At 42.9% G+C, this 20,896-nt stretch overlaps 1 protein-coding gene across 1 annotated transcript; it reads right to left on the minus strand.

The window, feature by feature from the left end:
* Positions 1 to 207: 207 nt before the first annotated feature.
* Positions 208 to 20,551, minus strand: EIF3B (eukaryotic translation initiation factor 3 subunit B). Its single transcript, XM_063143623.1, has 19 exons — positions 19,783 to 20,551; positions 14,646 to 14,838; positions 13,055 to 13,174; positions 12,904 to 12,961; positions 12,090 to 12,218; positions 11,155 to 11,312; positions 8,529 to 8,660; positions 8,376 to 8,442; positions 7,621 to 7,667; positions 7,231 to 7,441; positions 6,227 to 6,299; positions 5,533 to 5,655; positions 4,343 to 4,421; positions 3,541 to 3,679; positions 2,994 to 3,119; positions 2,170 to 2,247; positions 1,389 to 1,497; positions 885 to 1,001; positions 208 to 785 (listed from the first exon to the last, which is right to left on the minus strand). Exons 1-18 carry the CDS (start codon positions 20,462 to 20,464, stop codon positions 898 to 900), a joined length of 2,628 nt encoding a protein of 875 aa, XP_062999693.1. The 5' UTR covers positions 20,465 to 20,551; the 3' UTR covers positions 208 to 785; positions 885 to 897.
* Positions 20,552 to 20,896: the final 345 nt, after the last annotated feature.

Here is a 20,896-nt window from a genome sequence, read left to right on the forward strand (position 1 = left end):
CACCTCGTTTGCCCAATGACACTTTAAAAAAAGAAAAGAAAGGACCCCACACCACACACACTTATCGGTATTTGGGCAGGAAGGAAGGAGGATTTGAATTCAAACAAATGCAAAGTTAAGCTGAGGAGCACAAAGGTTTCTTTGCTACAGACCAATGCCAAACCAACACATTTCATAGTAGAGAAGCTTTCAGATAACACAGACAGCTTTCTTTGTTAAGCATGTAGATCTGCTTTATTTCCAATGTTCAACCCGTGGAGAGATCCTGTCACAATCTGAATGGAGGAGGGTAAAGCCCACTGTAGTGCTGCTTCCGCGCGTGAAAGCACATCGCGTGGAGAGCTGCTTTCTCGCTGATCTTTCCCCATACAGAACCAACAGCCGTCTGTACAATTGGGACACAGGAACAGTCCTCAGCAAACAGAGGCATTGTAGTCTGCAAAAAAGACGCTGGAAAGTGCGCCAAGGCTGAGCACTTGGAAGGGCAACAGTTCCGAGCTTCTCAATTGGGAGCACTGCTGGAGCGTCAAGCAGCAAATACTGGTGGTAGAATTCTAAAAGTTAAACTAAACCCTCCTCCAATAAAGGAATAAAAATTTAAAAGCAGTGCCTTTCAATTGACCCCTCAGGAGGCAGCGGGGGACTAGAAGGCACTACAATGGGTCAGAATGAATGAATCCTGTGCATTCACTGTCCAGAGAGAATATGGGTTTAAAAAATTCCAAAGATGTGTAGACCTTCTGAAAATGAAAAGAATCCCTTCTCAGTACAAGATATGGTGGGTGCTGCAAAAGAAGAAGGAGAAGGAGGTTACTCATAGTCTCTGGCCCTTCAGGAAGCTTCTCCCCTCCTCTCACTGGCAATGTGAGGAAAAAATACTTTACCACGGCCTTCGGATTACTCTGGCTCTGCAACTGTAATAATTTCTTCGTTGATAAAAAATTCAACAGTCTCCTCTTCCCAATCATCTACGTTGCTGTCCAGCTCATCTGTGTCCACTCCTGGAAGGAGAGAGAAGGCATTAAACTTGGATGATTTGAAGGGGGTGAAAGACATCCTGCACTTGGGAAAGTGTCTCCAAAATAAAGCAGAACCATAACCATGCAAGGGCATAAAGCCGCAGCAAGACAGCCTTTTCATTAAAAGCTGGTTAACTCTTTTAAGTGACATTTTTCGACATTCTTTTTTCCCTGAATAGTAAAAAAACAGGCACCTCTCTCTCTGTGCATTATTCCAGATGTTTTCCCGTTTGGCACAAACCATACAAATTTAATCAAAAGTAAGTCCCGCTGAGTTCAATGCAACTTATTCTCAGGTAAGCATGTACAGGAGGTACAACCTAAGACAAAGAGTGTATTCCAAGCCATCAGTGTACTTGTTTAACGCACCTCCTCGGAGTTCCAACCGCTCAGTCCTCTGTTCCATGTACAGCTCTTGTGCCATCTTGCGGTATTTCTTGAAGTCCTCCATCATTGTTCGCCTTCTATCTACCAGTTCCTACAGAAAGCAAGAAGCTGCTATTGAAACCTTCCAAAGTGCACTGAGAAACTTCCCCAACAGTGACCACCTGAATTCTATTTTATTTTGTCCACTGCTCCGAAATTTTGAATGGGGAGCCATATATAAATAGTGGAAATAAAATAAAACAGCTGTGCCTTCCAACGCTGTGAACCCTAAACATAAAACTTACTTGTTAAATACTCCCTTGGAAATGAGTAATACTTACTTCCATGTAAATGTGCAAAAAAATGAAAATAAAAATGGGGTGCCAGTTCTCCAGCGCCAAAAGAATGTTTATCACTTTGTGAAATTTAGTACACCAATATTTAGGCCAAAAAGATGACATAAGAAGAAGGAAAAGGAATTTACAGACATTTCTCAGCTAATATAAATATAGCAAAAGCCTCGATTTCTCCAAAGGATGGAAGAGTTCTCGTTTACCAACTTCTTTCCCTTAATATTGTATATCCTCTCCCCTAAAATTCCATTTTGGCACAACATCCTTGCCAGAACTCTTTATGGACAGTAAATTCTAGATTTGGAAATGGGAATCTACACTCAAATAGAAGCATGAGGAGGATTAAAAGCTGGCAGTGGCAGCACCAACTGCTGATAAAAGAGCGACATTGTTCCAAGCAAACTTTCATTCATGTTCCAGAAGCAGTTTACCTTTGAGGCTTTAGATTGGCTCAGACGATCTTTCTGTTCAAATATTTTAGAGTATCTTTTCAGATCTTTCTTGATTTGCTGCAATGAAGAAAAACAGACAAACACACTACGTTTATTTTTGTTAAATAAATAACATGCATTACAAGTGGCTTTCACGTTTTATTACAGCAATCCTTCAAACTGTAACTCTAATTTCTAGAGGTTTGTCGCTCATCCTAGACTTCCTGACTTTTTAAAAGGCATCCTCCAAGTTCTGTAGCCAACCCCCTTACCACATCACAGATTTTAAAATGAAAATGGACCATTTTGTCCTTGTAAACCAGATTTACTCACTTTAAAATTTATCAATAGTTGAAATTTAATTAGTGCCCCAGATAACTGATGGAAAAAAGCAGTGTTTTACCAGCATAGGAGCCTGGAGTAGAAACTGGCTTACCTTGGTGACTACATGGGATTTAGAGGCTGCACCGGACAGGTTCAAATCCTGTCACCTTCCCATTGTAATCAGGGATGTAACAGGGACTATTATCTTTGGTCCAGTACTGCCTTCTCTGACTGACAAGTCTCTACGGGGTCACTGGAGGTGGTCTTTCCCATCACTTGCTACCTGAACATTTAACTCAGCATGCCAGATACGGAAGCAAAACATGTGCTCTGTCACTGAACTATGGTTCTTCTCATCTCTAGTTTGACATGCACTTCAACTCTGCCTTTTGCAATATCATCCCCAAAGTACTAGAACTATTTCCACAATACTGAGCTTTACTCTTTTGACACCAACCCCAACACGCTACACCAAGCGTCACATGATAAAGGACAAACACCTTTATTTGATCCTGGGTGAGCAAAGTAGGTGGCCTGGGTCTCCACAGTATTTGGCAGAATCGGTCTTTGTTATTCTTCTGGAGGAGGCGACCCTGGAAAGTCCACAGCCAGTAGGCATTGTCCACCTAGAAAGACAATTTTGGTCAAGGTATATCATACATGGTCCAGCATTCTGTAGTAGCAGAACAGTTCATGTCTAAAGCATCCACCAACCCTACTGAGGAGTTAAGAAGATGTGGAACAATTTCCTAACTCTACAACGAATGTTTTTACTTGCGTATGGCAAATGTTTCATATAAAAATCTGAACGACATGGAAACAACTCGTATATTATTTTTCTTGAAGTTATTCCAGTAAGACCGAATCCACTATATCGGTCCACTAAGGGGCTGATATATAAAAGTGGCAAAGAGAAACAATAAGCATTATTATTATTATTAAAAAAGAGGGGGCTTACAAATCAAGGCTATCGAAGCTAAAATAAATGCAATTAAACCTCTCAAGACACAAGGTCGAGAGGGATAAGGAAACAGGTCTTCAGAATACCTTGTGACTCCACCAAGACACAGAAGTCACTAAGTAGCGACCTGTTGGGTCCCATTCGACATCTGAGGCTGTGTAGTGCTCAGCAATGTTCATCATGGTGCAGTCAGATGTATCGACAAACGCTAAGGCACCATTCATGCTGCACAGAGAAACGGAAGAAATACATATATTGCACACATACAGCCTAGCTTTTAAAACCCAAACAATCTAATTAAGGGTTCTTTGAGATCTGAGGATGAGTGAGGTGGCAAAGTCTCATTCCCACGTGAGAAAGCTTCATTTAAAAAACAACAACAACTGTCTTTGGTAAACCTTATTTCTGGGAGAGGGAATTTCCATTTCTTTTATATAAAGGAAAAGTAACTTGCAGCTCTCTGTTCTTTATAGAGAAATCAAACTGTGCAAAACTATCTCAAGTAACAAAGAGTTCTGTAGCAGCAGCTTACAGACTGAACATTTTTTAAAGGTTCACACAGCAGTCTAGTGTGGCTATTTCTCTGGAGCTGGTTTCAAGCTGCACTACACAAGCTTGATCATGATGCTTCCATAGAAGCCTGAGAGTTGAGACTCACTTTCTTCCTATGAAAATGCCTTAGCTTGAAACTTGTCAAGCTCTGAGCTTTCCTAGTAAAAGAAACTCAAATACCCACTTTTTGAATTTGCTCATCATCTACAATATGTGTGAACAGTTACCCCTATACAAGTTATTACACAGTAGGGAAATATCAAGAATACACAGAAAAATAGTATTTTGCTATGCGACTAAGATATTCTCCTAATCTTGCGAAATGGCAGTACTTACCTTCTGAGACCAGCCAACACCACAAACTGTCCTTGAGGACTCCAGAATATCGTGTTTGCCTGCTGCTTGTCAAAGATTTCTGAGATAAAATTAAACAAACAAACATGAAACTGACTTAACTTCCTTACTGTCTGAAGTTAATGTGCTGTAGTAAGAAAGCGAACACAGTAGTCCAAGTTACCTCCATACTGCCTCCTGAATTTTGAAGTCTCTGAACACTTTTTAAATGAATCCCCGTGTAAAATGTGCTAAGCCAGTGGCTCCCAATTGGTGGTCCGCGGACCCCAGGGGGTACACATAACCCACCCAGGGGGTCCGTGGCACCATTCACATATCAGCTCCGCATTTTAATAAAAGAAAATACACCATCTCCTGTGCTCCGTTTGCTTCGACAGTGACGTCAGGTGTGAAAGCACTGGCGTGATTTAGCGACCAGCTTCAGAGATTACTTCCCTGCACCTAATCCTGAAAACTCATGGAGAAGGAATCCTTTTGAATGTGGTGTTGTACAACTAACAACTCTATCTGCGGAAGAGCAAGACACACTTGTTGACATGACTTGTGATGGTTCATTGAAATCATTTTTCAAAGAATATAGACTGGACCAATTCTGGGTGACAGTTTTTCCTCATTATAAGAAGTTAGGTGAAAAAGCTTTGAAACATCTAGTTCCCTTTTGTTCCACATATCTTTGTGAACAAACATTTTCAACATTTTGTTCTATGAAGAACAGCCATAGAAATCGGCTCGATGTTGATCCAGATTTGAGATTAAAAGTAGGAAATATTGAACCGGATGTGGAAGGGGTTGTTTGGGACAAAAAGAGGCACGATTCCTCCCATCACATTTAGGTTTAGTAGTTGCTCGACAGGTCACAATTCGTTCAATTGTAAACTAGACGTTAGTAAAATTAAATTCGGCTTTATATTTCTAACTAAATCATTGTCATTTTTGTGTGGTAATATCACAAATATCACAGATTTTATGGTCTGTTTTTTTAGTATTCCTAAAATCCTTTGCTTATTAGGGGCTACCCCTTATTTTCTCAAAAAAAAAAAAAAAATGCTTCGCACAGGTAACTACCATAGAGATAACAAAAATTTCAAAAGTAGGGGTCCATGGCTTGGCATTTGAAAAACAAGGGGTCCACAGTACTTAGCTAATTGGGAACCACTGCGCTAAACACTTACTAATGAGCTCTATCTTCCCATTGTTTTTCACATGGTAGAAGGAACAGGATATTCGTGGCGACTCTCCGTGCAACACAGCAAACTTGCTTCCATTTGGCTCCCAAGCAAAGGCTATGATGCTCTCTGCAAAAGAAGAAGAACTGATCAGCCTGGTGACATTACAGGGACAAAATCTATTTGCTGTTGTACACGGGATTGGAAAAGTAAGAGGATGTGTGAAAAGCTTTCTAACTCATGTGGCTGCATGAGACATTGAAAATCCCTGGGTGCGCTCTGAAAACACATGATGCAGGAACCCTGCTGAAACTAAGCAGGACAGGGTTTGGCCAGTGGCTACATGGGCAACACTATATAAGCCACCTTGACATCCGTAGGTGAGATGTAAATATAATTTCATAAAACACAGCATGCAAAGAAATAGAGACCTCAGACCCAACCACAAAGAACCCAATATATTTTCACCCTGAAATTATATGCACTCTATGCCATTTCCTGTAGGGGGGAAATACTTTAACACTACCTATAAGAAGCTGACTATATCATACCACACCTTGAAGTGCTTTACTTCTGATGCATTCAATATGCTATAAACACTAGCCAAAAATGTATGCAGCAATCGATGTAAGTTGGGGGAAAGCGAAGTATACGAGGTCTTGCATTACCATGCCAGAACTATGTAAAATGAATCCTTTACCTTTCATTTCTACCACATCGACTGGAACCTGCTTCTCTCTCATCCGGAAGATTTCAAAGTTGGTCACTACACCCTGGGGAGGGGGAAATATTGGCATGTCATCTACCAGAGAAGGACTTGAAAGGAAGTGTATTTAATACAGAGCTAAAGGTGCTTTAGGGTGGATTCCTGCATTGAGCAGGGGGTTGGACTAGATGGCCTTGTAGGCCCCTTCCAACTCTGCTATTCTATGATTCTATGATTCTAAGATGCAGCACTGTTATTTCTTCACTGCTACCGAGACAAAACTGAACAGCAAAGTACTCCATTGAAATGCACAGTAAGCAAGGCTGTTATAAAGCATAGAAGGCAGAGTGACATTTCAACCCCAAATTGACTGAGATGTGCAGGTGATGATCTACGGAGAATTCAACTGCGTCCAAGGGTCACTCAACACTCAAAAACTAGGGGTGGAGGGTGCGGGAGACACCTCCCAACCCCCAGTCTGAGTATAACGCCAGTCCTTGCCAGATGGAATAGCTTCATTTTAGTATCAATCTTTATAATCATAAACACGTCATATTCTGCTCAGGAGGTTTTATTGCTGAGTTTGAGCTATTGATATAATAAATACCTTGGATTCTTCCATATGCCCACTCATTATCTTTGCATTTCTGCAATAAGTGTGTCCTATCAATTGTGAAAAAAAGCAACTCTGCAGTACAGGAGGTGGCATCTTTTAGAGGACTGCCACAGTTTATAGTCCCCAAAGAGGGAACAATGGGACCTACAATCAAATGCAACAAGAAAGGAGGGAGAAGACAATAAGCATGAAGCAAGCAATGTATATGTCAGGCGATCAGACAGCACAGAGCTACTATGGGCGGTAGTACACACCTGCAAATGATAACCCAGAGCAAGATTGGTGCAGTCCAAAATTGGAAAAGCTTCCAGTTTTGATTATATGAAAGCAAAGGTTCGCAAACGATCAATCAATATTATCAGAATGTTTGGGAGTCAAGTACCTGTGTCCCCTTGGGGGTCCTGTCTACTTTTACACAGAGATAATCCCCGTTCTTTTGCCAGTGTAGCTTGCAGTCCACCACATTGAACAGATTCCGCACTCTGATTTCCTGCCTGGATGGCAGCTGCATCAACGTCACCCTTGCTGGGATATCTTTATCTTCAGGCACCCAAAAGGCAATTATATTGCCACCTGGAGACCAGGAGAAGTCTCTGAAGGATAAGCAAAAGTAGGATGCAAGAATTTAGTAGCTTTAAGACACGTAAAACACGCACACATACAACCTATTTCTCAGACTTGGAAAAAGGAAAGGAAGAATACTTCCTATTCCAATATCTCAGGCAGCTTCAAGTGGAGTCAGAGCTAAAGGGGAAGGGGAAAACATACTCACTTGATCCCTGTGATTTTCAAACTTTTCTTATCCAACAGACCCATTGACTAGAAAAAGAGAAGGTTGCAAAATCATTTTGACGATTACTGAGTCCTACCAAGAACACACTTGTAACGGGCAGATCAAAAAATTACAATCAGATCTATATTAAAAGTTATTGACTACTTCTCTGTTCAAAAAGTGCATTCTAAAAATGTGATTTTTAAAAAAATCAACAAAAAGTTAAGAAAAAGCAACTATCTTAAGCAGCACAGAGATTAAGCAACACCACAACCAGGCAATCAAGGAATCACTTTAATGCTGAAAGCACGTAAAAAAAGACAGTCTTCAGCAGTCACCAAAAGGCCAATATGGCATTTACACCACTACTATCCATTCTCAAATCTGTGTTTCCCTTGCAATACTAATCTGAAGGGGGAAAATAGGTAGAGTGCTTAATCCTGCCCGTTCTCCCCAGGCGGTTTTTCATATGCTATTTCTTCCCCAAGGCTCCAAGGGTGGGAATAAGGGTAAAATATTACCAGGGTGAGGTCACAAGGGAGAATGCATGGGAAGGTGAAGGGTTAAACACCCACCCACACACCATTCGTCCATAAACTCCCCTCTCTTTGCATCCCTCAGCACATGGGCCTGAGACCCTCACTGGCCATGGCAAACAAGTATTTCCATCCTCAATAGTGGGAAAGCATTTTTAAGCACATTTTGGTTGTGAACAGGCACTTTGCATTATGTTAACAACAGAAACAAAGACTTACAGGTGTTTCATAGATGCTAAGTGTGTCAGACGTCATTCGAGCAAAGAATTTACCATCATGACTCCACCTGAGAAAAATAAAATTTCAAGAACTCAAGATTTGTTTTTCTTCCTCATAACAAAAAAAGCTATTTTAATTATCTCTCCAACCTACTTAAAAATGGGCCAGTGGGCTGAATTTTCACAGTGGAATCCTCGCTTCTTCTGTCCGGTTAGGATATCCCAGATAATGATCGCTTGAGGGTCATCCTGTGTATCCATTAGAGGGCTGAAGGTCACCATATACCTTTACAAAGAAGAAAAGACTCATTGTAGGAATTGAACAGGGGGTTGGACTCGATGGCCTTATAGGCCCCTTCCAACTCTACTATTCTATGATTCTATGAAAAGCAGTCGTTCCCTTTCAAGTTGTAAAGTTGTTTATTTCTAAACCAGAGATGGGGAACTGTAGCTCTCAAGATGCTGCTGGATTGCAATTCCCATAAGACCCAGCCATCCTGGCCAATGACAGGGATGATGAGAGTAGCAGTTCATCCTGACTGTAAGAGCAGTACGACAATGGAGCCAATGAGCTAGGGAGGTCATTGGCTCTCCCACACGAGAGGCCTTTAAGAGGCAGCTGGACAGCCATCTGTCAGGGAGAGTTTGAGGTGGATTCCTGCACAGAGCAGGGGGTTGGACTCGATGGCCTTAGAGGCCCCTTCCAACTCTACTATTCTATGATTCTATTTCAGGAGGACCAGAGTTTCCTCAGCGCTGTTTTAAATCAATAAAAGTTTTATCTTTTTTAGTCTCTGTTCTCAGGAATACAAACAAAAAACATGCTTAAAGTACAACGTTTAGTCAAAGTTTATAATCTGGTAAGTCAGCAAGCATATCTTAACGTATTGTCAAGACTCAAGTAGATTTTTTCAACCAAACTGCAGGCTTCGGTGTTTTAAGAGTCATAATCCATGATTATTATTTTTTAAAAGTGTGGTGTTGAAGTCTGCAGGGGACTGCTTCCAACAGCCAAGACATATTCTTGTTGCCAGCATGACTCAGGGTCTTCTCAGACAGACAACACTCAACTTGGCCAAGAACCATTGAATTAATGAGACACCGGGCAGTTTCGTAATAGCTATTTAAAACCCCTTGGGCAGTGATCCAAAATATTAGCTTCATACTGTGCCCTGGAAAGTAAACAATACTGAAAGAGCAGGCAATAGAGGACAGAGAAGTGCACAAATGGAACAGAACAACTCTGTAAGATATCACCATGTCTCCTGTGCCATGTTCTTCCTTTAGTATTACTGATTAAGACATTGCTATTAATACAGTCTATTTGATAGTGAGAAGAACCATATTGTGATGATACTGCCAACGGCTTCAATTACTTAGCAAACAAAACTTGTTTTCTTTCCAGTAGCTAAACTAAACATCTACAGACTATGCAGAGAAGATGGGGGAGACTGGACACAAGTCGAAACGTAAATATCTCTGCAATCAATTCAGTCACACCTCAAAGTCACAACTACTGGTAGATTCTCAAGGCAGGAAGTCTTAGGTGGTCCAAGGAACTGAAGGGGTAACTGAGTGAAGGGCAGATTAGATGTGGGTGGAGAGGAGACAAAGGTTCTCTGTATCAAGCTACATGGGCTGCTACAGGAGTACTACAATATAAACTATGATAATCTCTAGGAAGCTGCTTCCAGGCAGGAAAGCCATTTGGAACTGTTAAGAGGGTGTGTGTGTCCATACAGCTCAAATGGTTTGTGGGACCCTATAAGATGTAGCCACCAGGCAGAAAGAAGAAACAGATAGAGACTAAGAGATGTACACATAGGAAGAACAGGGAAGCCAAAGGCCTAGAAGGAGACCCTGTCTGGCCAGAAACCCAGGAAATGAGCAGGTGGAAGACAGAGGTGAGCAAGAACTCCTTCCCCTCTGCAGTAGGAGACAAACTGGGTACATTTCGCAAAGCCCAGGGATGGGGAAACGGTGGTCCTCCAGATGCTGATGGACGCCCATCAAGCCCAGCCATTATGGCCAACAGTCTAGGATAAAGGGAGTTATAGTCTGAACAAGATCTGGAGAGAGACAGGCTCTTGGAGGCCTTTAAAACAGGGGAACCCTCCCCTAACAATTCCCCCTCCCCCAAATTGTTTTCACACAGGCTTCGACAAGAAAGTCCTGTTACTCCCTGAGGGTGCTTCAGCTGCAAGGAAAGATGACAAAACTTTTGAAATGCAGTTTGATCTTCTGTGCCCTGGACATCCTATCAAACTGAAAGCCTGGAAACCTAATAATACGCTTCACCAACTGAATTCAAAGTTTCTCATCTTTACTAAGGGGCTGAGAAAACTGTTCAGACTTAACTAACTGCTACTGAATGAGAAGGACTCCTGAAAACCAGATTACAGCTGCGAACAACAAACATACCTCTGTTTCTACCTGTAGATTAAGAATTTTAGCGGGGGAAGGGGATCTGCTGTCTGAAGTACAATGGTAGCACCCCAGTTGTGGAATGCCCCGCAAAGAGGGTCACCTAATGCACACTTTTCTGTCTTTTCTGCACCAGTAAAAAAGGCTTTTTGTTTTCTCAAGTCTTTTGATTTACTACGTTTTGTTTCTATTTACATTTAAATTGCTTTATTATTTCTTACAAACCACCATGAGAATTTGATTAAAGGGTGATATAAAACACAGCTTCTAAGTCAGTAAAAAGAACATTTAACTGTAAAGGGATTACATCTTTCTACATCCTGAAGCACTGTTGCCGGCTAACTGTTTAACAGTACCTTTCACAAGGTGAGAAGTCAATGAGTTGCACCCCCTGGTGGCTGAACCTCTGAATCTGTTTGAATTTCTCTCCACCCCACAAAGCAATGCCCCTCTGATGGAATGTAGCCAGGTAGGTACCCTTTGGAGACCAGCGTACATAGGTTTCTGTCCATCGCTGCAGGGGGCGAAAAAGTACAGCATATATTAATTGGATCACATCTTATTTGAAAAATTGGTATACAAGAATGTAATTAGAAAACTCTGCATAGGACTCAGAAGTTTAAAACACTTTTTAAATGGAAGGAAACCAAGATGGGAGTCCAAGATGGAGCTACAGACCTGCCCTTGTCACAAGCAGCTTATTACATTTTAACCCACTTTTTGGCAGGAAGTCACACCCACCTTCCTCCCAAAGCAACCTGACTTGCTACACAATATGAAGCAGGCGTGTTCCAAGGCATAATTCTGTCAACTATGTAAATTGTTGTTCGTCCAAAAATTGCCTTGATTCCCTATTAGTAGAAAGGCAGGATATAAATCAAATGAAAATCAATTGTTTTCTGATAAAGACATCCCACTGATTCTGAAGTAGGTTTCTCTTTCATACATAGCAAAAAAATTTAGTACCCCACCCTACAAAGGGAAGTTAAGTTCCTTACTCAGCTGGGTAAAGCAGGCCTAAGTTCAACCAAAGTGTCAATGTATTCATAGCTTATTAGCGGCACTTGGCATTCTGAAGACCTGAATCTCCTGAACATATAAATGTGAAACATTTTCACTGGCAGAAACATTTCTTGATGTCATTCATCAAAGTATTCTGAACAGCTACTATGTTCCTTGAACCACATGCCAACCAAATGAATAACCAATCTTATTACATATTTTATTGCCTCTTTTTACCATCACAGAACACAAACTATTCTCAAGTACAGAGAAACCTAGAGACACTCACAGCTCTCTCCTCAATTGTGACAGGATCCTTAACATCATTCCAGTAAATAGTGGTCCTATCTCCAGATTCAAAGATCACGCTGTACTGATCTCTACAATCTGCATCTTCCAACCAGTAGCGCAAATTCCCCTAGAAAAGGCAAAAAGGAAAAAAAATGAGGAAAAGGAAGGCCTGAAAAGAATTGCCGGATGAGAATGTCACTATGGAAGAAAGAACGTTCAGCCAGATGGCAGGCATTTTTTCCTTTCATATTATCCATGGCTCTGGGTCTAAGCAAACCAAATGTAAGAACTGCTGTTGTGTAGGCACAGAAAATCTTTGAAGCTTGGGGAGCGTGGAAATTTGTATCTGAAAGCTGAAAAACCCAGATGAATTTTGTGAGCGTCCAATCTCACCAAGTCAGAACAGTGAATACTAATTCATTTGAGTTTGTGGACACATTTTAGACATTCATCGCAACATGGATGTGTGATATATCTGGATCCTTCACGATGGCTAGCAAACATTTTACATTCTTATAGGATTCAATGCTATGCCTTGTTTAGCACCTTGCTGTCATACTTATAAACGTTGCTGCAAAACCCTTTTTTTTTTTTAAAAAAAAAGAGAGAATTGGGATGCTTTGAAATCTAACAAACATATTCGGGTCCTGTGGCAATTGTCCTCAACCTAAAATATTAGGGCTTCATATCTTACTATGGACAGAATCCAGGGCAATAATTTTCACTGCATAGCTACACATTTTGGGATAGCCTCTGTTGGTGGAGGCTTTTAGAGAAATCTTTATGTTTCATACATGCTTTTGAACACTCACCAGGTCTTTAAATGGCTGTTTTTCTGGAATTTCCCACTCATCACTGATTGTCATGTATCTGAAAGAGCAATTACATCAATTATACACATTTGTTTTTAAAACATGCATAGTTCTTGTTTTAAGGGAAGGATGTGCCCACAGCCATACTCACTTGTCAAAGTCAGTGAAAAGGTTGACCCTGAAAGTGTGCTGCTTGTCCAGCTTGTAGCTATCTGCATTTTTTATGGCATCCAAAGCATGAGTTGGAGAACTGTATTCGAGGAAAATATACCTGTAGTAAAATGCAATCGCCTGATTAGTTAGTGACGACAACTTCATTCGAGACTTTATTGCCCACAAAGGTGATGTACGAAATGAAGGGCTAAACATTCTGGATTCAGCAAAATCTCAGCAATGACATCAGCCAATGCCATGCTTCAAATAGATAGAGCTTAATATCCATCATCACCTCTCAGTCTTGTCCCAGCCTTGTTTATACAACTGAGCAAATGGCATGGGGCACTGAGCAAAACCTGGGTCTGCCATTATGGGGCTGCAGCATTAGCTCTTGTCGAGATGCCCTCCCTCACGTATGGCATGTGCCATTTCAAGAGCAGGAACAAGCTATATTTTTCTATCTGCCTTATATTGGAGAACAATGGCAACAGCTCAGTAACAAAACTGCGTCTCCACATCCTTGTCACACAAGCATGTAATGTGCCGTCTGTGGAAGAGACTAGACACAAAGGGGAAAATGAAAGGGGTGGAAGGCAGATGGGAGATTTGTTTGAGAATGCTAGAATGAAGATCATAAATTTTAGCTGGCATTGGAACACATGGGAAGGAAAGGGAAGCAAACTCTACAGCTGTTAGTATGATGACTGGGTTCACTGAGAGAAGAGCAACCTGCCAGCAACCCTGGAGCAAGATTAACCTGTAACCCTAATTTCTGCTAGTTTGAAAAGCTGGATGTTGGAAGCAAAATCATGCCAATGTTTAATTAATAAAATACCTTATATAAAATGTGCTTTATTAAGTATGGGATTTATTGCATCAAGCAAATCACACTCTCCTTCCTATTATCACAACTACAAAAAGAATTATCTGTCCATGTGCAGTGGATATTAAGTGTGCGCTTCTGGCAGAACCTGTGAAGGCCTACAATTTATTCCACCCATGTTTTTTGATATTCAGTCCATTTTCCCAATGGAAACCCATGGTCTCCCCATCCTCATAAAGCAACCGTTGACATTTCCAGTCACCATGGTGGGAGCTCTGCTGGGAGTGACAAGCAGCCAGCCTTCTTCCCAACTTTGACACTGCAGAGACGGGCAGAGAACATTTGGGAGGCAACCCCCACTCCTTCCAGAGCGCCAAACTGCTTGGAAACGTATTGCTCAGTGCGTCACACCACGCCTTGCCTCTGAGTGCCCAAGGCAGCACATTACCTACATGCCTTTCCCACAGGAAAAGCTGATAGATAGGTTCCTCAGACACTGCTGGACGGCGGCTCTTTGGCTGCCTCTAGCCAGCATCACCAAAGACAGCTGCCTTTGCACCAGGGGAGGCTGGCAGGGGGTTGGTTTGGCTACACCAACATGGCTGGCAGTGTCCCTGCCTGTCTTTTCCTACCTGAAAGACTGGGGTGGGGGCGGGGGGAGGGAAGAGTATTTTATTGGAACTGAGAGGAATCTGGCAATCACAATTTTTTGCATGTCTAGCAAGGACAGCCAAAACGTGTGGAGCCGTGCTCATGCACTCACCCTTTAGTCTGGCCATCAGCTTCGGGGTAATGTTCATTGGTGATATTCCCAAATTTCGAGAAGATCTTATGGATAACATTCTTCAGTTTCTCGAGACGGTCTGGTCCAACCTGGGGAACATTATCCACCACAATCACCGAATCAATTCCATCTGCCTCCTGTGGACGTTCTTGCAAAATATCTTCAAGTAATTCTGTGGAAAGTAAGACAAAGAGAAATGAATATGCAGTGAAGGAGAATGGTGTCCATAATTGCATTGAAAAGATAAATCAAACCTGCATTAGATTGGTTAACTGTCTGATAGAAGGAAAAATGGAGTGGAGCAAAGTCCATACTGAAATCAAATTCCTATGGTAATATACAGAAGGCTAACTTATACCTTTCACATAAAATCAACATTGAACATACTAATTCCTTATATGCTTTTCTAAACAGCATTTCCTAGTTTGCTATGTCACTAGCTTGTCTTCACTGCCCTGAAGACTTACTTAGAACAGCTGTGCACCTTGCCCCTCATCTGCAAGCCAGTGCTAGCTGCCCTCAGACAAGCCACTAAGGGGCAAGCTACTCCTCTCAGGACTATACACCCATGTCCAGCTGCCTTTCCTTCAGGCCTGTCCCAACTCTTTAAAACTAGGAGTGGCAGCCACCATGGTGTTGAACTGTTCCCCCCTGCACTATCTGCCTTGCACTCACCATTCTCCACCTTCTGACACAAAAGACTAGTGGGGCCTAATGATACAACTACAGAGTTTGCTGCTACCCTGTGCACCACTACAAAAATATCTCAAGAAGTCACCCAGAACATCCAGTCATCCACTGTGTTGAACACTTTGAATATTGTAGCATCATTATAATTAGAGAAAGCCAAGTTCAAACCTTTTAATTATAGCAGCTTAACAAGTTTTCCTTGCTTTCAAAGAGGTATTTAGTTTAATCATGTATCAAATTAAGACAACTTTTGCATCCTCAAAGTTTAGGGGTGGTCAGAAAGTAGATCTCTCTTGCCAAAGCTCCTGCCAGCATTGCCAATGGTCAGGAATGCTGGGAATTGGTCTAACCATCTGGAGATCTACTTTCTGCCCACCCTTACAGTCTGGTTCTCTAAATTCACCTGCCCCTTTCATAATATTCTATTATAATAACTTATACAGCATGGTCCTCTTGATACAGTTCTATGGCATGCATTGCTTCATGCACAAAAAACCAACAAAATATTCTAGAACACTGATTTATACACTCATGGCTTGAAATTAGATATCACTAATATGTTTTAACGCTGTACTTTCTAACCCTACAATGCTATACATGCCCAATTTAAAAATGCCTTTGGAAATCTAACTTTTATATTCACATTAGTTGAATGGTGAGAACCATGTCTCTGCATTTCATACAGCATGAACATTTGAACATGGATTAGGAAACTCTTTTAGATTCTCTCAGCATACTCTTGAGTAAGCAAATTCCAGAACACATACAGCAACTAAATCTAATAAATATTTCAGCCAGAGATATGAAGGAATAAGGACTAATGGGAACTTCTAATCTAGTACACTGTAATATATTAGACTGAAACAGAGGTTGAAAGATCATGTACTATATGTAAACAGGGGCTAACTATGTATCACTTCTAAAGACACACCAGGCTCATACCAAATGTTTTACTCCACTAGTTTCATGATAGTTGCTGTGATCAGCATTTTGGAATGTCCAGAGGAAAGCGAGAGCAATAGACAGAAGTTAGGTTTACCGAAATGTATAAAGCAGTGGCAGCTAGGCCATATTGTGCCACACACCAGTCTTGGTGCAAATATAGAATTCTTTTGTTAGCACCCAATAATCTGTAAAAAATTTAAAAAGGACAGCCGTGCCAACAGAGAAAAGACAACAGGGCTGGGAAGCCTCTGGTCTTGACAGATGCTTTCTGGATGAAATTGACTCAACGGGAAAACAGGAAATTGCAATGTTTGGGTTAAATTCTCTCTGTATTACTGGAAATGTTTTCAAACTATAGGACATGTATCTAAACACAATGAAAATCAAGATTATCTAGATCAGTGGTTCTCAACCTTCCTAATGCCGCGACCCTTTAATACAGTTCCTCATGTTGTGGTGACTCCCAACCATAAAATTATTTTCGTTCTTCTCTACACGATCCATTGTCATGGGATGGTTTGCTAATGAAAATAATACATAACAATAGCTTTAATAATACAAAAGATGATACATGACATAGTTCAGTCAATACAGTTTCCTAAACCATTGGAAATATGTGTTTTCCGATGGTCTTAGGCGACCCCTGTGAAAGGGTCATTCGACCCCCAAAGGGGTCCCGACCCACAGGTTGAGAACCGCTGATCTAGATGGTTCTTTTGTTGAGTTGCTATTTTGTGAAGTTTAACAAGAAGTGTTAAACTCCACCACCATCTCGTAGAAACAGATTTGCTTCTGACATTTATTTTCAAGATATATCTTAGCTGCCACATTTATGTATTAATTTACGTATTAATTGCCCAGATGACAGCAGCTTACCATTTTAGTGAACTCAACCCATGAGGCAAAAGTAGAAGCATTTGTTTTTCTAAGTAGTCTTGTCTGGATAGCTGGGTTTCTTCTGTCCTCTTCTATGCTTAGAATAACTCAAAATAGTCACACAATGAAAGCATCTTATTCTGCTTTAGGTCACTTGGAGTGAAGTCTCATCATGGCCACGGCGATCCTCTTTGGTTATTCCCTCTCAGGCCCTACGTTTACACTTTCAGCCTTATTCTGTCTATGTTAAAGCTGTACAATTACTGAAAGTTGCTATTAGCATCATATTAATACTGTAGCTATTAACTCCAATAATAATAACTATTAATATAACTGATATCATATGCAACGAACTAGCCCTGATGGTTATGTGCTACCTCCAGTATCAGAGGCAATAAGCCTGTGTGCACCAGTTGCTGGGGAACATGGGTGGGAGGGTGCTGTTGCACTACGTCCTGCTTTGTTGGTTCCTGGTCGACAGCTGTTTGGCCACGGTGTGAACAGAGTGCTGGACTAGATGGACCCTTGGTCTGATCCAGCAGGGCTTTTCTTATGTTCTTAAAGAACTGGAAATCACTTCCCTGTTTACCTCCACCTCAATTTACTTCAGTTTCCTGTAGCAATTTTTAAGATGGTACACTTGTCTGAGCAAGGACTGTCCACTTGCACTCTGTAAAGTGGGATGCATGCTGACAGCATTATATAAATAATAATATGCATGAAGCCGTTTGAACATTTAAGGTGTGCTTAGGGGCTACGAAACCTACCTGTTATTTCTCATGAAATTATGTCAAATACGGTACACATTGGACAAACCTTAAAAACACTGATGACAACAAAAATATCAGCTTTTACTTTGTTGCCTGTGGAGAGTTATTAATCACCACCAGGAAACCATGCTAGGTAATTTTGGTAAATGAGTTATAAACCTGGTGTAAGAGATTGGGGCGGGGGAAGCACCAATATGTCACAAATGGCAAATAAAGGCATAACATTGCCAGGTCAACAAGTAGTTACTTATGAGCTACTAAGCTTTGTGGACTTATAATCAAGGTCTATAAGACAAATTTATGGAGAAGCATTGATCTATTTATTTTTATACCAGTCTGATGTTTACCCTCTCACCTGGTCATTACTATATTCCATGCAGGTGAGTGCCTGAAATCCCTTCCAGGTGAATGAACAGGCTTGAAGAATGAGGGTCAGAGAACTTAACTTCTCTGGAAATGCAGCAAACCAGCAAATGAGGGACATGGTGCTCTGCTTCCCCTCTATCAATTGCTGCCCACTAAACTTTTTGCGGCTGGCTGTTTATTCATAAGCCCACTATCCCTCTTAGAATTTAAAAACAGAAAAGTAACGTTCCATGCAGACTAGAAACTTTGAGCGGCTTAATAATATAGCTGCTTTATATGGAACCTCCAAAACCAAAAGCAGCATACCTCTAAGTGACAGCTGCTAGGGATAAAAGAGCAAAGGAGAGAAGTATTACCCTGCACATTTGCACTATCAGAGGCATATGTCTAGTCACTGCTGGAAACAGGATTCTAGACAATAGACCTTCTGTCTTATCTAGCAGGGCTCTTCTAAAGATTTTTATAGGCAAATGAAATGAACGCTTTCAGGGGCAATTTGCCCCAGAGTACCACAAACTAGGGACAAGCCACAGGGGAGGGCTATCACTTCTCAGAAACATCTGGCAGCTAACCACTGCTGAAACAGGATGCTTGTATGTAGACCCAGGGCAGACAACCTGATGCCCTCCAGATGTTTTGGACAACAGCTTCCATACACCACAGCAATGGCTCAAATGGCTAGGCATGATGGGAGGTGAAGTCCAAAACATCTGCAATGCACCAAGTTGCTTATCCCTGGGACAGACTAGAAAGACTAAATTTGTGTACGTTAAAAGTTTTACATTGACCCTGTTCAGACGACACACTAAGCCACGGCTAGGCCACTAACCCTTTTGCACCAAATGGTTAGGGAGCATGTTTAAACTGTGGCTATATAGCCACTATGTAGGAATAGTTTACCCGACACGCTAAGCCATACCGGCCCTGTTCAGAAGACACTTTAAGCCATGGCTTTAACTATGGTGGTCAAGCCAGAAAGCCGGGTTGTGTTCAGAAGACACCTTAAACCACGGCTTTAACCACAGTGAATAAAACAAAAAGCCTTAATTCATCATTGTTAAAGCCATGGTTTAAGGTGTCTTCTGAATGGGCTGACTGTTTAGCTCAGAAAGCTTTAAAAACTGTGGCTTAGTGTGTCGTCTGCACAGAGTCATCATGTTTTGTCACCAAGGCAGCTTCGGCTACTGGGCGTCATGGAAATGTAAGAAGCGAATGAATGAATTAACACGTCACCTGGTTTGATCCAGGGGAGCTCTTCTTAGATCCTTGTATTTTTTATTATTATTATTAGCAACATTTATAAACTTCCCCATAGCCGAAGCTCTCTGGGCGGTTTACAAAGATTAAGAACACGTGGCCACACCACCCGCCCGCCCCTCATCTCTCTATCCCCACATGCGGCCGAACACGTGTCGCCCTTGGGAACGAGGCCTCCGTCCCTCTCCTCTTCCTCCTCCAGCCACACCAACCTTCCTCATCGATGTCGTCCACGAAGTCCTCGGGGTCGCTGAAGGAGAGGTCGTCGTCCTCCTGCTCCTGCTCCGCCTCATCGTCGTCGTCGTCCTCCGCTTCCTCGGGCGTCGGCTGCTCTCGCTGCTGCTGCTGCGGGGTCGGCGGCTGCTCGTCGGCCTCGGCCTCCTCCTCCTCCTCCTCCGCCCGTTCCTCCCCCTCAGACTCTCTTCCAGCCTTCTCCTCAGCCCGCTCCTGCTCCTGCTCCGCTTCGGCCTCCTCCTCCGCCTCGGCCTCCTCCTTTACACCGACCTCGGGGGATTTCTCCCGGGCGGGCGGCTCCTCAGTGGCGGCGGCAGCAGCCACAGGCGGCTCGTCCTGCTGAGGCGGCAGCGGAGGCGGCTCCGTCACTGCGTCGAGCGGCGGCGGCGACGGTTGGTGCTGCTGCCGCCGCCGCCGCCCTTCAGCTTCCTCGTCCGCCTCTTCGTCGCCGTCCGCCTTCTCGGCGTCGCCTTTTTCGGGCTCCTGAGGCGGCTCCGGCTCGGCCTTCGTCCCCTCAGGCTCCTCCGCGGAGGGCCCGTCCGGCTGCTCGGCCTCCGAGTCCTCGCCGCCGCTGCCGCCACTGCCTCCGCCTCCGGACCTCTCGGCTTCGGCGGTGGTGGAGGTCGCGGCCGCCGCCAGGCTCTCCTCGGTCTCCTGCATGGGAAACGGGCGTCGAGGGGGCTGCGCGGCCTTCCCGCTCGCCTCACGCACGGAGAGAGTGAGAGAGGCGCTGGGCCCGCACGAAGGGGGAGGGGAGAAAGGGGGCGCGCGCGCACGGGGAGGCGCCCTATTGCCGGGCCATGTGCGCGAGAGGCCCGCCCGCAAGTCTCGCGAGGCCGGGCGCCACCAACTCTAAACACAAGGGTGGGGAGGGGGTCTCTTAAACTGCAGCCCCGTAGGGAATATCGTAAGACTAGGGCTATTATTATCATTATTATTATTATCAGGCTTTGTTTTCCTTGGGCTTGCCCTGCAACTAATTCGTCTTGATACTTAATGGAAGGGTTTTAAATAATTACCCCCCCTTATTGGATCAGTGGATGTGGGCCAGTCCAAGATGGCGGCTCACTTCGAAACCGCCCTTAGGTGGGG

This window comes from Elgaria multicarinata, chromosome 17 (assembly GCF_023053635.1).
Source record: "Elgaria multicarinata webbii isolate HBS135686 ecotype San Diego chromosome 17, rElgMul1.1.pri, whole genome shotgun sequence".
Classification (NCBI taxonomy): domain Eukaryota; kingdom Metazoa; phylum Chordata; class Lepidosauria; order Squamata; family Anguidae; genus Elgaria; species Elgaria multicarinata.